Source organism: Apodemus sylvaticus, chromosome 18 (genome assembly GCF_947179515.1).
Source record: "Apodemus sylvaticus chromosome 18, mApoSyl1.1, whole genome shotgun sequence".
In the NCBI taxonomy this organism is placed as follows: domain Eukaryota; kingdom Metazoa; phylum Chordata; class Mammalia; order Rodentia; family Muridae; genus Apodemus; species Apodemus sylvaticus.
This window is the reverse complement of record NC_067489.1, coordinates 11948388-11965162: the sequence shown is the minus strand read 5'-3', so window position 1 is coordinate 11965162 and position 16775 is coordinate 11948388. Positions and strand designations below refer to the sequence as shown.

Sequence of the window (16775 nt, the reverse complement as noted above, 5' to 3'; positions counted from 1 at the left end):
AATGCTGCTCACTGTCTACACATGAGACCACACCAGCACTCATGTTCCTCGTAATTGGGCTTATCTGTTCTATGGACCATATTTCTTGGAGTTGTCGCCATCTTCCGGACCATGATGACAAGATTCTTCTGTGTGTCTCTGTGACTTCTAGTCTGTAACTTCTCAAGTATAAGTAGGCATGCGGTGTATCTTTCTATCCCCGAGCAAAGTGGCTTCATGAATCACCCATGGTTTTGTGAGTAGCAAGGGGTCCCCCTGTTGCATTCTGGGTGGACACCAAACTTCACTTGTCTGTATTTGTCTGCTCTCAGTCTCCTGGTTCTTCATCATGCTTAGAATTTCCAAAGCTGGAAATGTGCACATCACTCCGATATTAATTTTACTCCTTTCATCTATTTGGCCATCAGAGATACTGGGGCACATAGTTGTTCTTTTAAAAAAAGGCTCTGAAGAGTTTTCACGTCATTTTCTACAGTGGTTGTGCTATTTTATATTCCTCTGAATAGTACAAAAGTCTTCCCTTATTTCTGTACCATCACCAACCCAGACTACGTTTCTTCTATTACAGCAGTGCTATGACACCATTAAATACTTTTTTGCAGTTCTTTAAATATATTTTAATAATTCTTTGAGAATGTCTTGTAGTAATTGATTCAACCACTCAGTCCCTGTTCTATTCCTCCTAATTTCATAGCCTGGTTGTGTTGCCTATACATTAGTGGGTTTGGAGACATCCATCGGTACATTCTTGACCTACCAGGGGTCAAATTCTCTCTCCACTAGAATCTTCCAACTGTCCAAAGTTAGGGGTGAGACCTCATGAACTTTTCCTCCCTCTGGCTGGAATGCTCACTGACTTCATCTGTGCAGAACATGAGCTCATGAGTGGGCTGTCCTATCAGGACCAGCAGATACTGTTTTGTTCAAATCCTCCTTGATATCTAGATCTTATAGTGTTTCTGCCCTCTCTTTCACCATTGTCCCCAACCTTTGGGGCAGTTGATATAGATGTGCCATTTGTGGCTTAGCAAAGCATTGAAACGTGTTCTCTATACTCTGATCAGTTGTGAGTCTCTGCATCAACTACTTTCACTACACAAGGACACTGCTCTGATAAGGTCTGAGAGCAATGCTGTCCATATAGAGACATAATGTGGAGGGGGCACTTTGACACTGTGCCCACTTTGCAAAGTAATTGCATTAGATTTACCTCTAGTGCCTGGGCTTTCTTTTGTTGGTTCCTTGCTAGATTTCTGTACCAGGTCTGTGTGTCTTCCAGTGAAGCCATCCTGAAATCCGAGCAGAGAGTTTAGTCACCTCCATAACATTTTTGCCACTCTTGCTCCCATGACATCTCCAGTGGCATAACTTGCTACTCCAGTGCTTGTGGTTAAGTGTTTATAGCTGCCTAGCACTGTTGATGAAACTTCCTGATAATTATACACCAGATTTCTCTGTATCCTTTAACAAATGTCTATGGTATCTTAAGCAATATGTGTTTGTCTATTTTTTTTAAAAATCCAACTTTGTAGCTCTCGCAGACTTGGAATTCCCTATGTAGACAAGGCTGGCATGGAACTCACAGAAATCTACTAACCGGCCTCTGTCTTCCAAGTGCTAGGACTAAAGTTGTATGCTCTCATACCAATCATTCCTGCCACATTCTTCTGGGGAACCCAGAGTAAATAACAGCACTCACCTGTATTGTTTAGGGGCTCTCCAGGACACCCCCCAGCCAACAAGAGTCACTAGAGGAGAATTAACCCATACTAACTCTGGGCTTTTTATTTAACAACCTAGATTCTGACAGGAACAAAATCCCCTGTGAAGGTAATCCTAGCTAAATTATTTTTATATGAAAGATGATATGTGGTGTGTGTGTGTGTGTGTGTGTGTGTGTGTGTGTGTGTGTGTGTGTATGTGGGTAACTTATAAAATAGTAGGTTTCCATATGGCCTTCTCAACCATCTTTGATTTTTGTTAGCTGTACTCCACCCCTTCATCTTCCCCCCAACACCCATCCATGTCCCCCCTAAACCTCCAGCTCCATTATGCCCCTTTCGTTACATCACCTGTTTTCTATGATTCTTCCTTCAAGGTCTTTCTTCCCATTTCACATGATGATGCTTTCTAGTCTCCTGACTTCTACTGGACCCTGGACTCCTAGTCGAGCAGACAAAGTTAGAAATCTGGTGCCTAGTCCCATTTTTCCGGATGTGAATTACCTCCATAAGTATATTTTCTGGTTCCACTATTTACCTGCACATTTCATGATGTTCCTTCTTTATGGCCGGACAGCATTGCATCACATCTAGCCACTACATTTTGCTCCCTGTTCCACAGTAATCAGACATTGAGGCTGTTTCCATATCCGCGCTGTTGGGGACAGAGAAGTGATGGATATGGTTGAGTATGGATCTCCGTAGCAGGATATAGTCTCTTGGATAGATGCTCAGGAGTAGCCATCTTACCCGGAAGTCTGTCTCCACACACTTTTAAATCTGACATTGGCTTGTTTTTGCTTTGAGCCGTCTGTGTTCATTGTATCTGAGTCTCATATGTTTTCTCCCTTTTGGTATATTGTCTCTTCACTCTATACATGTTTTTCTTTTCTATACTGAAAATTTGGGGTTTGGAACCTCATTTGTCTATTTTGTCTGTGCTTTGGGGATTTCATGTTCCTAGTACTTTTCAATACTTAAAGGAAAAGCAGAGATCCTCAGGGTCAAATTAGCCTGTGAGTTGATTGCAATATAGCAGGTGGCAGGCAGATATACTAACTCCACTTCCCTATACTCCTATTGTCCACCCTTGAAACAGCATGTTAGCAATTAGCATCTCAGATCAAGAGGGCCACAGAACATTGCAACAGACTGTAGCATTCCCTCTCTGCTACCCCAGCTCTAACCATTATCTGTTTGGTTCCTTCACATTCATTTTTATTAAGGTTTACTAATTGTCATTTTCCTCCATTATCTCTGTGAGATTAGGGCTTTGTATATTTTATTTATTTCTGCACATCTGACTCCTAAAGTGTGGCATAGTATATGTCCAATGCAGAAGGAGTAATGAAAATTTAGAAATTCAAGTAAAGACAGGTCAATAGAAAATAAACTATAGATAGGGAACAGATATATAATAATTGGTTTGAAGACAAAATTGGTAGATTTATATAATCTGGTAACTATAGTTCAGATGTTGAAATAAAGTCTAATCACCAGGGATTATGGGAGAATGTCTACAAATTATAGCGATTTTTGGAGACAGTCATACTGGCAATTACACAGAATTATTTGGTTTTAACATATTTTATCTTTAAAGCTCATATTTCATATATATATATATATATATATATATATATATATATATATACATATTGATTTTTTTTCAAAATCTGCTTTACAGAAGTCCAGTTTTCCTTGGCATGTCATATGAAGACAGCTTTTTGAACAAGCAAAACTGAAAATTCCATGTACTTCATATTCTCTTAAACAGGCTCTGGTTTGTATATTATTTCTTATAAAACTGAGAGCTTCCTTAAAAATGAAAAAGTACTTATTTCATTAACCCAAGAATGTTACCAGTTGGGTTGGCTCAGAATTAATGACTTTTTGACACTTTCAGGACTATCACCAGAAAGAGTACCACCATGCCGTTGTGAGTTGATTTCTTATGAGGCTTGAAAAACACTAATTCCAATATCCACTGTGAGATGTCTCTGTTCCATCAGCAGGAAAAGGAGGCATCCTTATTCCCTCCCTTATGTTTTATTTATTGTCATCTTTATGGATTTACCTGGATGGCTGTCATCTCTTTCCCAGTGACTCATACTTTTACTCATGTTCCCTCAACATCTATCTGGGTAGAACTGCTTCCTGTTACAGTTGACCTGTGGGATAGTGAAGCACTCCAGCTGTCCACGCAGATGGTAGGAAGAGAAGAATTCTATGTCCTCAGTGTGATGGTTGCCTCCCATGCTACCTTACCCTCTGACTTGCACAGTGCCTCATGCTTCTATCAAGCTGTAGTCCTGGACAATGCCCTATCACTGCTTCCAATAATCAGACTTCCTGTTTCAGATTCATCTCTGGAGCCAAAACAGTCTTTCATCTTATTCTAGGATGAATGTATTGCTTGCCCCTAAGATAAATGCCTCTGTTCCTGTAGTATGTATTTCTGAATGTTCTAGGGAGGATGGCAAATGTTGGTGGTAGGAATATAGGTGCTTTGCAGAGATCTTTGGATTCTTTCTGTCCTTGCTTCTGCAAAATATTTAGTCATGTAAGACAATTCAGTGTCCAAAATTCACTCATATGTATATTCTTCTTTAATCCATAAACCTTTCTTGGAGTCTGCAGCAATGGTCTGGCAATTAAGGGCACCAGCTGCTGTTGCAGAGGAGCCAGCTTCAGTTCTGAGCAGCACATGGCAGCTGACAAAATATCTGTAACCCAACCCCCTGTGTACGTTGTATACAGATGTATATGCAGGTGAAACACCCAAGCATGCTAAATAAATAAATAAATAAATAAATAAATAAATAAATAAATGCCTTTAAAGAAGTTTCAAATACCACCTCTGCTTTCTTCTGTTTTTGAGGTGACCCTTAAGGTTTACAAGGTAACCTTTTAGTTCAATCTTATCCTCATTTGTGTAGCAAGTTCAAGGCTACCCTGGACTACCTGTAACCTACTCTAAAATTGCTGTAACTATCAACACACAAAACAGTCTCCTGTGGATTGCTGGGTGCGCTACATTGTTAGGGTTGAGTGACAGCATTAGGTTATCTGCTGCTGTCCTCTTTCTGTTGGTAATTTTGGACTGTCTTCTTCTTGGTGCTGTCTAGGGTTGGTGCAAATGTGCAGTTCTCCTGTGAGGACAATTATGTACTCCAAGGTGCCAAGGGCATCACCTGTCAAAGAGTCACGGAGACCCTTGCAGCATGGAGTGACCACCGACCCATCTGCAGAGGTAAGGTGCCCAGTAAGATGGCCCAGACTGTCCCCGGGGCAAAATATACTCCTGAACACAGGGTAAAGTACAAGTGGGAGGCATGGTCAGTAGCAAGGGAAGGATTTGGTAATATGTATGTCTTCAAGATGATGTGGGTCAGAAGAAACGCCCTCAAGGTTTGTTAGGAGATAATTCCTCTAAGGCTACCAATAATTTCATGGTAGGACAGCTATGAGCAAATCTGATACTTTGAGCTCACACAAACACACATGCATATGCACAGGAACACACCCACCCACCATATGTTTGTAGTTCTCTTCATATGTGAACAGTGTAAGCACATAAAAACATGTAGTAAACCCCAAAGCCCTAGCCCCTAGGTGGCACTGTGAATGCAGTGAGTAATAGAAAGAATTTATCAGCATGGTCTTGGTCCTCATTTAATTAACCAATGGTCTTCAGATCATTTGCATTTATTTACTTACCTATGCATGTGTGTGGATATGTCTGAGCTCATAAACCTGCCATGGTTCCTGTGGAGGCCAGGATAACTTTCAGAACATGGTCATCTTTTGCCAACATCATGGTGGTATTTTGGTCTTCAGTGTGATAACTTCCAAGCTATCTTGCCAGCTCATAGTATATTTCATTATACTACACTTCTGATGTGGTTTACCAAAGAAAATAGTCACCATCACCATGACTACTTTCTTCAGATGATATACATGAAATTAAACAGAAATAAATATCAATATTCTTCTTTTATGAGATATATAAATCCTTCCTAAAGTTTGAAAATCTTTAATAAAAAAAAGAGTCTAATAAAAAATTGACTTATATTTTTTTATACGAAAAATATTTTGAAATTAAAAGAAGACTAGGTTTGGACTTTATGTCATGTTTTGCAGCTCATAAAATAACCTGTATAAACTGATAGATTTTCAAGAAAAATAAAGCACTAACTGGACCACAGAAAGTCCCATAAATAACATCTTCCCCTTCCATGTAGGCATTTAGTTGGTTATCAGTGTTTTTCACGTGTGTGCATAAGTGTGTTCACCCATGCATACATGCATGGAGGCCAGAGGTCAGGGTTGAATAACTTTCCTAATAGTTCCCCACCATAAGTTTTAAATATGGGGTCTCTTCAAACCTTCCTTTCATGCTGCCCTGGGACATGTTTGACTCTGTCCCTTGGTACAGGGTTCCAGACATGCCAGGCCCAACTTTTACATGGATTCTGGGAGTCCTCAAGCCTCGCACAAAAAGACGTTTAACACTGAACCATCTTCCCAACTCCTGACCCTTTTAGCCTTTTAAGAGGATGGCTGGCTCACATGTCATGTTTTTTAATAGTTTTCTATACACACATACAATACCAACACTGATCAAGAGTCATAGCAACAATTTGCAAAGAGCCCTGCCTGAGTACTTCCTGCAAGAGAAACCCATTCAACTTTATTCCTCATTGACATTCATGGTCTTCTTGATCATGTTTGAAAGAGAACACCCCTGTCCATTGAATTGGGAATTCCTGGTAGATAATGTGCACAGTAAATCATGACCCTGTGCTGTGTGTTTTCAGAGATGTAATGACAGAAGTCATGGGATATCCCATGCCTATGGTCCCAGGACAGATGAGGCACATGTAGGAGGATGCTACATTTTAGAGAAGCCCATATGCTAACCCTGTGTGAATATCAGTCACTCAGGAAGACAGGCACAGAAACATCCCAGCACCCAACAATAAGAGATTAGCACATTGCTCTGTTTGCTCTTCTGCTCTGTCAGTTAGATATACTTGGTTGAATCATCCCTTTGAACATGCTAGAATAATGTTCTTTTCTACCTGGACCAAGTTATTGGGATAGTTTTCTTGTGGAGGATGTAATTTGCTGGCATTTGCTATAGCAGACAAGATAAAACCTTCAATGTTTTTAAATCTCATGTTGTTCTCCATGGTGGCTCATGGAGACTGAGCCACCAACCAAAGAGCATGCAGGGGTTGGACCTACACATGCTAGCAGATGTGCAGCTTGGTCTTCATGTGGGTCCCTTAACAGTTGGAGCTGTGTCTTGTTTCTGACTCTGTTACCTGCCATTAGATGCCCTTCCCCTAACTGAACTATCTGGGTTGGACCTCACCCAGAGAAGATGTGCTTAGACCTACTGGAATTGTATGTTCCAGGGTGGGATGGTACCCATGGGTGCCCATGGCTCTGAGGAGAAGGGGAGAGGGTAATGGGGGAAGGGATTTGTAAGGCTTGGACTGGTAGGAAAAGGTGGAAGGTGGATGTGATCTGGATATAAAGTGAATAAAGAAGTAAATAAATAAATAATAACAACAACAAACCCTAAAACTAGCAAAATGAGCCAGTGAGTCAGAGTACTTATTGCCAGATCTGCACACAGGAGTTCGGTCCTTCCATATGGTACAAGGAAAGAACTGGCAACCAAGGACGGCCAAGTTGTCCTCTGACCCTTACCGGTCTATTGTAGTATTGTAGTATTGTATATACCACTCCCCAGAATAAATAAATTAAATGTAATAAAAAATTTAAAGGATCAGCACGCGCGCGCGCACACACACACACAAATGTGTTCTTTCAATATTTAAAAAACAAAAGTCAAACAAGACTAATGTTAGTCGACTTTATTGTAAAATTTCTAATCAAGCAGAATTGGAAAAGCATTTAATATTCTGAGTAAATAGAAAGTCTAGATATAAAGGATTTGTTTTCAGATTCAACTATATATTCATTTTGTGAAACCTTGTCTTTAACACTCCAATTTCCTGCATTCAGTTAATTCCATTTATTTATTTATTCACATATTCAATTAATGGAACATTGTACCTGCTGGGATGGGCTGGGATGTTTCTGCACCTGTCTTCCTGAGTGAGCGATATTCACATCAGGGTTAGCATAATGGATTCTCTAAATTGTAGCATCCTCCTCCCCTGCTTCCTCTGTCCTGGGATCACATGCATGAAGTGCCCCATCATTTCTGTGCGAACCTTTTAAAACACATAGCACAGGCTTGTCATTTCATGTACACAAATCTACCAGGATTTGCTAAGTAATGCCTAGTGTCCATTGACCCTCCTCTCCCTTCCCCTTGCTGGTCCCACTCTCTCCTGCTTTTAGCAATTGCTACTTTACCTTCTGGAGAAAAAGTCAGTTCTTCCTAAACTCCAGACATGAAAAGAGCCACCTAGTGCTCTGTGCTTGTGTGTGTGTCCCTTACCAGTCTCACAGCTCTATCCAGAGAAGCAATAGGAGCCTTCTCTGCTTTGGCATCTGCTGAGAGGACGGGCAGTGTGGTCTTTAAGTTCCTGGGACTTTCTGGAGATGGGGCGAAAGTGAGAAAAGGCCTCAGTCCTGTACACTGTGACTGTCAGTGGCAAAGCATTCAGTCTCGGGACCCATGAGATCCTCTCAGCCTGTTTTCTGTGGGATAACTTGTGATTGGGGCCATGTGATCATATTCAATGCTGTTCCACTTCTGATAACCCCAGTGGCCTTTTCCATCTCTTGCCATCTGGAGAGGCAAGATGTTTCAACATTAGTTAGTTTAGTCGCATGCTCTCTCTCTTTATTACCAGCACTTTATTATAAACTTTGAAAAAATGATACAACAGATTCCTACATGGCCTGTACATCTCAACTTGATATCCAAGTTTGTCAGTTATGGTTCTGCTTTCTACCTGATGGTGGCCCTGTAAGATCAGCACTTACAGACTGGGGCCTCCTGATCTCAAATCCAAGGATAATATGGGCTACATAGCAAAACCTTGCTACAAAATAGTCAATGAATTCCTGCTTTCTGCAAGACTTACCCTGTCTCTGAGATCTGTACATCTGAGCTTCAAGCACTGATTTCTACTAGTTCAAGGCCACCAACGTTTTCTCCACATCCTCCAGGGGACAGAAGAGAGCAGTGCTGAGGAGGAAAGGGAAATAGATGGGAAGGGGAAAGAGGAAGGTCACCAGGTTTCCTCAAGTTCTTGTTCCTCCCACTCCTGCCCATTTTAAAGCTGTAGTCCACTGTTTAATAGCATCATCTTGGGTCACACAGCAGACTCTGTGTAAGCCACATTCAAACAGAAATAATGCCAGGAGGGTGGGGAGGAACCTATGTGTATGTTTCCTGGCACTGGGTCACAGAGTTGCTGTCTTGCTCTCTAATGACTAAGTGCAGAAAGATAGAAAGATTGAAAGCATATATACAGCAAACAAGCTGGACTCCCAGGTACCCATCACACCTATTATCTGCAGACCAAGAGGGAGTGTTATTTCATCTTTTTGAAAAGACTTGTAAACGACTATCCTGATAGGGTACCAATGAAAAGACAGAGCACAAGGCTAGCTGGATGGAGAATAGAATCATTGGGCTTGCTTCTAGCAACATGGGTAACTCCAAGACTTACAGTAAGCAGAGTGAGGACATCCAGGAGAAGCAAGCAGAAGTTTTAAACACAGAACCACTTTCCCCCTCCCCCCGTGTTCTGACAGGTCAGTAGCTCCTGCACAGTGTCATGTTGGCTGTCTTAGGGTTTTACTGCTGTGAGCAGACCCCATGTATGACCAAGGCAACTCTTATAAGGGCAACATGTCATTGGGGCTGGCTTTCAGCTTCAGAGACTCAGTCCATTATCATCAAAGCAGGAGCATGGCAGTACCTAGGTAGGCATGGCACAGGAGCTGAAAGTTCAACATCTTGTTCCAAAGACAAACAGAAAAAGACTGGCTTCCAGGCAGCTAGTGTGAGGGTATTAAAGCCCATGCCCACCATGACACTTTCATTAACAAGGCCACATCTCCAAATAGTGCCATTCCCTTGCCAAGAATATTCAAAGCATCACATCAGCTTATCTCACCTGTCTAAACTTGTTCTGAGGAAGCTTAATGTCCTCCCTCACACCCCCCACAACACACACACACACACACACACACACACACACACACACGTAAAATTCACATCATACACACACCATTTTATAAATATCAAACAGCCAGCTCTAAGTACCAAAACAAAATGGGTAAATTTAGCTTTATGGATATATTTATTGGATACAAGTACCAAAAATATTATCTACACATTGATGAAAAGATTATAATGTGATGTCTGTACTCTGAACCTCACACACACTGTCTCATGGGAATGCGGTGAATCTGATGCTTCTGACAAGCCTGCCTTCTGACCAGCCATGCTGGGCCTGACTCATGGATCAGCCCTGCTTTAGATATAGTATGCCTGCTTCTCCGTCTCGGAGTCATCAACACCCTAATAGTGCTGAGAGGGCACATCTCAGTGATTCATAGTCATTTTTTTGGATGGTATCCATAGCAGAATGTACTTTCTTCAATTAAAATCTATAGGTTTTCTAGACTGGCCTTTTTCAAGTGTGAAGATGTTCTCATTCCTTCCTTTGGATGACCCTTACTGGCGCCTGATGATAGACTGACTCACTGATCATGAAGAGCTAAAAATGGGGCTCTTCTCTATTTCTATAAAAAGATGATACCGTGTCTCTAACAGGTACAGAGAAGTATCACACGTCGCTAAGTTTCAAATAGTTCTCAAAATAGATTGTAGAAGCATTTGGCAAGCTATGGGTGAGTTCCATACTGGGGGTGCAATCGACTCAATGCTGACTCTGGGGACACTTTGCCAGCTGTGGGAAGCCCCCTACAGTGAATGCAATATCCAAAGCCCATTTTTGCCACCATTACAAGTAGTTTGTAGAGAGATAACAACCTGGTGTAGATTTCCCATTTCATTCATGACAATTACAAAGTCCATCGATTAATAATGTCAGGCATATGTTCCAAAGTCAATTTTCTTTTTATTTATTTATTTATTTTTATTTTGTTTTATTCTATATATTTTTATTTACATTTCAAATGATTTCCCCTTTTCAGGTCCCTCACTCTCTGAAAGTCACATAAGCCCTGTTCCCTTCCCCTGTTCTCCCACCCACCCCTTCCCACTTCCCTGTTCTGGTTTTGCCCTATACTGCTACACTGAGTCTTTCCAAAACCAGGGGCCACTCCTCCATTCTTCTTGTACCTCATTTGATGTGTGGATTATGTTTTGGGCATTCCAGTTTTCCAGGCTAATATCCACTTATTAGTGAGTGCATACCATGATTGATCTTTTGAGACTGGGTTACCTCACTTAGTATGATGCTTCTCTAAGCATTGTGACTGAGATAAACTTAAGAATATTTAAGGTCATTGGATAAAGTAAGGCCTGGTCTTTAAAGTTTCCAGTTCCACAAAGGGTCTCTATCTACTATGTTATTACCCAGCCTTCTCTCCTCGGGAGTGTCTAATTGAAGCTGTTGGTAGCACACTGTGAGTCAGAAGTGACCCTGGGTCTAGGAGCTGGTGTGGTTTGCCAAAACTTGCATTATCTAATTAGCCTGGAGGACTAGGGACATTACCTTTCCTTCCAGTTACCAAACAGATGAATGCTGTCACAGCTCAGTAATTACACAAGGGAATCCATATTCCATTTGAAATTATGCATAGTTCATTTAGAGATATGAAAACAGCTATTATGATTTTTCCCCTCAGGGTAAAACATTACGAGCTGTTTAAAACTGCATAAGCATCCTTAACTGGCAGTAGAAAAAAATAAGCAAATGAGAAAGACAAGGAGACAATATAGCTTTATTTAAGTGAAATACTTTGGCTGGTGTTTCATCTCTTGAGCCTTAGAGGAGATGAATAGGGACGGGGTCTCCACGTTGATATGCCTTCCGGGGTGGAGCTAACATGAGGGCTTGAGTGGCTCCCTGCATTGAAAGGGCACGTAAGAAAAGTGAAGTGTTATTTTCCAATGTAACCCCAGTTACACAAAAGTTAATTGGAGGCAGCCTGGGTCACAGAAAAAAGTTATTATTACCTCAGGATTCCAGGTGAGGTTAACTAGAATCATCCTTAACATATTAACTTGTCATGGACTGAAGCTGTTATGCATTTTCCTTTCTATCTGAGTCTTGTGCCTATGCAGAAGTGACCTTTTAAATGGTAATGAAAAGATTATTTACACCAGAGAGAAGCCTTATGCTATTGGATCACAGGTCTAACATCAATATTAGAATTATATTTCATATAATTATTTGGTTATTTGTCCAAGCAGCTATTGTGGTAGAGAATTAAAGGAAAAGTCACAGAACTTCCTTGGTGGAATTAAGGGAAGGAAGTACCAGTAACTGGAAATTCTTGCGCATTGTAATTGAAGGACACTGTATTTTTCTGCATATTGTTTTGTCAAAGTGTTTCTGGAAGGTATGGGTTCAGATTTATACTGCCTGCCTACACTGTGAATAGATAACAGCCTGGAATGAGCAGAGTTGGTGCTAACTCCATATGGAAGCCATTGTACATCCATCTGAGGCTACTGGCCTTGCTTTTCTCCACTATACACACCTTGTATCATTGTCAGATGTCATTGCATCTGAAATCCCTCTGGTATCCACTCTCTCCCATCACTAGCTCCACTCTGTGGACCTCCCTGCTGATTCCTTCATTTCCTGACAGCACTGTGTATCTGAATTTTTCCTTAAACATTGTAAGTGTTTCTTTGTTTCTTGATCCATACAAGAAATTTAGTTAATTTCTTTCTCCACTGTACCCTCAGTGTTAGGATCATGGTAGGCAGTCAGCAGTTCTTGGCCACACATACTGCAATGTCAAAGCCATGTGTGAGAATAGACGCATGTCCTTGAGTACAGTCTTCAGATGACTCTTGGGTAGAATAATAGTTCCTGTGGTAAACAATTACAGTAAGAGTCTTAAGATAAAACAGCTAAGACACAGCGGCTGGTAACTGCATGTGGCAGCCCTGGTCCCTAGGTGAGAAGACAGGGGTTTAGCAACCCTTAAGCCCTGTTCCCTGTTCTCTGTCCTCACTTCAGACAATAATCTAGACATTTCAAAATAATTTATTGTCTTTAAAAATTCAAGAAATATACTGTTTATCATATATCATATAGTATACATGTCAAATATATTCTATAATGTATGATCTAGTGATTTGTTTCAAAACTCTTCCTGTGTGATTCCAGTTGTGCTAATTTAAGTATATTGGAATCAAATTTTACCCTTTTGCTAATTTGACTAAATTGTTACTTGGAAAAAATATCCTAGGATCTAATTAATAAGTAAATAATAATAATAATAATAATAATAATATAGCACCTGGCCTTACTTTTAGCCCATACAGGCATCAAACTCAGGGCAACTCTCCTGTTTTATGCTCACAAGTGCTAGGATGTCAGATTTGAACTCCCAATCCCAGAAATTCTTTCAGTGTGTTCTGTCATGTGAGGGAAGCTGTTTTTTTTTCATTTAATAAACTCATCAGTCAGATGATAAATGTTCCCTGCAGCCTCTAGAAAGGATGATTTTATGTATGAATATAATGTGTTTTGACTAGCTCTTCCCCCACTTCTCTCCCACTTGTTCCTCCCCTATCCCTCCTACCACTTCCCCCTTCCTATTTCATGTGCTACTTTACTTAATCCTATGAGCCGCTTGGTGTTGCCTGTAAGTACATGGATGTAGGACTGCTCACTGAATCATGGGAACCCTGGAGAAAACTTACACTCATAACCATCACTTATCCACAGCTCCTTGTGGTGAAACTTCATAAATCCCTCCCTCATCGATGGATGGCTTGATTTTGTGTAGTCTTGTGTTTGCACTCACAATGTCTTTGAGTTTATATGTTCAATGGTCCAGAAAATAATGTTTCAATACAGATTCCCACTACTTCTGGTTCTTACAGTCTGTCTGCAGTCTCCCCCATGATGCCCCCGTAGCCTTGAGAAAAGGGGGTCTGATATAGACAATTCATTAGAGCTGAGTGCCCCACAATCTCTTTATTGCTGTGAGCTCACAGATGAACTATACAACAACCCGCACAATACTGGGGTGAATGTTATGGAATTGACCAACCATTTTCCCTGTTAGTTTTAAAGATGCTCCCCCATGTCAGAATTCTTGCCTGGTACCATGAACCCATCCAAACCATCTTAGATGGGTGTATCTGAAGAACCAGTAGATACTACTTTGGATTTCACAGACACCATGTAAAACTACCCCTGATGTTTTTGCCTTTATGCCCTTAATGTCTTTAAGATGTACTTAGAACAGCACATCTTTTAGTCCTCATCACAGAGGCTTCTTTTCACAGTAGATGGTGAGTAAGCCAGAGTTCTACAACTGGTAAATGTGCAGAGAATAAGAGACTGAAGAGCCCATTTTTCTCCTTAAAGAATTACATTTTCAATACATTGTTTTATAAATTCTAGTTTTATTTGGAATGTATAAATCAGTCAAACTTGAGTCTACACACTTAGGAACCTCTCCAGGGAGTATCCTTTGCTTCACTTTGGGACCCAGTGACTGCTCACAGACATTTAGCATGAATGAGATCTTATGTTGTCAGATGCTGACCAGAGGCAGGTTTTGAGAAGAGTGATAGGAACATTGAACTACATCGCCCATAATGCACATAAGCACACATCTGTGCATGCTGGTGACAGGAAACACAAAGATTACCCTCAAAGGTCCTGGATCCTAGTGATTACTTATGTAGTTCAAAGACTTTGTTGACTATTTGAATGCCTAGTTAGTAAAAGAGAAACTACAAAATCAGAAACTGCTTTACCTTTGAGGATACCAAAAGACTTCTTGGTGCTAACCAGGACAGGCCTCTCCAGCTCTCCAAGATCACAAGACCTACACCATGCATTTACAATAAGAAGTGAAAAACTACATTGTCTGAGGCCATGGGTAGAGCTTCAGACTTCTGGCTCTCTGAGCCAGATTATACAGTCTTGTGTGAATTCCCAGAGCTCTATATGTGCTCCTGCTCAAGTACTGCTGGCCAAATTCCTACCACCATGATTCCCATTCCATTCCTCAGTGGAACCTATGCACATTGCTTCTTTTGGTCTGCCAGCAATACTTCTTTTGCGTCACCCTGACTATTTTGTGTCGAATGGAGAGGAGTGGCACACACTGACAGCAATTATCAAACTCCCTTGACCTCTTGATGCTCCATTACCACCTTCTATTTGGTGGAGCACTCCGTCTTGCTCTGTGTCCTCTCTTTTTAGGCTCTCTTTTCTTTTCTACCTGTCTTTTCCTTCCTACCTGCAGAAGTTAGTTAGTTAGTTAGTTAGTTAGTTAGTTAGTTAGTTCATCCTTGTGGCACTTTGGATGCTAATCAAGGACTCTACTGATTTACAAGTTTAGTTAACTATTTTATTTTTGAGACAGCTCAATAAAAAAGCACACACTCCCTGTGAAAATCATTTCTCAGAAATGTGTGAGATAAGTTTCGTGAAGTTCGGAATCAAATTTTTGGTAAGTCAGTTGCAAGGTCAGTCTTCAACACAGGCCACAGAGGTGCGCATCAGGGGGAGGGGGCAGTGTTAGAGTCTGTTTTGGCTGGAGATAGTGAGGCCTGATGATTGGTAGAGCCCAAATAATAAGTGGGAATGCAGTGACATAACTTCTGACATCTTCAAATATGTCTTCTCAAAGCTTAAATACTTAGCTATCTCTGTGGTTACCCTTATTCAAAACCAAACCAATATATATTTGGGGTTAACACTATTTACAAAAGCTGTTAATTATGAAGTGTAGCAAAGTTGAAACACAATATAAAAACATTATTACTAAAGATGTATTAATGGTTCCTTTCCTTAAGACTTTTTAAACTAATGCCAGCAATGTAAAAATGCTTTAGACAAATTTCACATTAGACGTTGATCTTTTCTAAAAACATGTTCCTAAAATCCATATATCACAGAAAGAAGATTAGCACCTAGTGTAGGTTCATGCTTGCAGAAGCTCTTCTGGGAGAGCTATATAGCTACTCCATGCCCAAGGGGATTTGAAAAATGGTCTCATCTTTTCTTTTAACAATGCAGTTCCTTTAGGCAGAAAATGCTAGTATTTAAAACATCATTTCTAACGTGTTTATACATGTAGAATTGACTAATTTTTAGCTAATTATGTCTGTAGTGAGTACTCAGCACCTTTTAAGTTGCTGGATGTGATTCTCAATCTCATATCAAGGACTTCAGCCTCTGTTCCTGGTGCTAAGCTTGTGCCATAAAATAAACAGAAGCCCCAGACTCACAGGCTGAGAAGCCACAGCTGGGGAGAGATAGTGGCAGTGAAAGGGTCATGACTTCTACAGAGGGATGGTATTGTTTCCAGGATCACTCACAGTTTAAATCATCATAGTGGGAGTATAGACTGGAGAGGGGACTGCATATTCCTGCTGGGGTTAGTGGAGGCTCCTGAATTCCCCACAAGCTAGCCCTCACAGATCAGGAAATCTACAATGTTAATCCTTAGAAGTGAGTCTCCTAGAAAACAATTGGCTTGGATATATCATCAGCCAAGGGCTAGTGGGAAGAGAGAGAGCCTGGGTCATTAACAGGACAGATGCTCTACTGGGTGGCCAGGTAAACTCTCTGTATGAAGGTGTCTAGACTAATCCACTGGGTGGCCAGGTAGCCTCTGTGCATGTCAGTGTCTAAGATAACGGAGGACAGAACTTTGCATTACTTTCTCATAAAAGTTGCCTTTTCCCCCAAGACCAGTTTGAGTTATTAATATTCATCTAAGAAGCCACAATAATATTCGATTTCCAAGTTATCCCAACTATTTGGAAAAAATAAAGCCTTAAGAAAGAATAGAGGGATTGAAATACTTTTTATCACAAAGCATGAGATTTTCTTTGGTTTTACAGTTTATGGGTTTAGTCATATTTTCATTTTAGCTTCAAGA

General features: G+C 40.7%; 1 protein-coding gene across 1 annotated transcript in view; it reads left to right on the top strand.

Moving 5' to 3' along the window:
- Positions 1 to 16775, top strand: part of Csmd1 (CUB and Sushi multiple domains 1) — a 1354421-nt gene that overhangs the window by 883358 nt on the left and 454288 nt on the right. The window contains exon 9 of the mRNA XM_052162855.1: positions 4847 to 4971. Within this exon, the coding sequence (XP_052018815.1) occupies positions 4847 to 4971 (125 nt within the window). The remainder of the gene's footprint in view (positions 1 to 4846; positions 4972 to 16775) is intronic.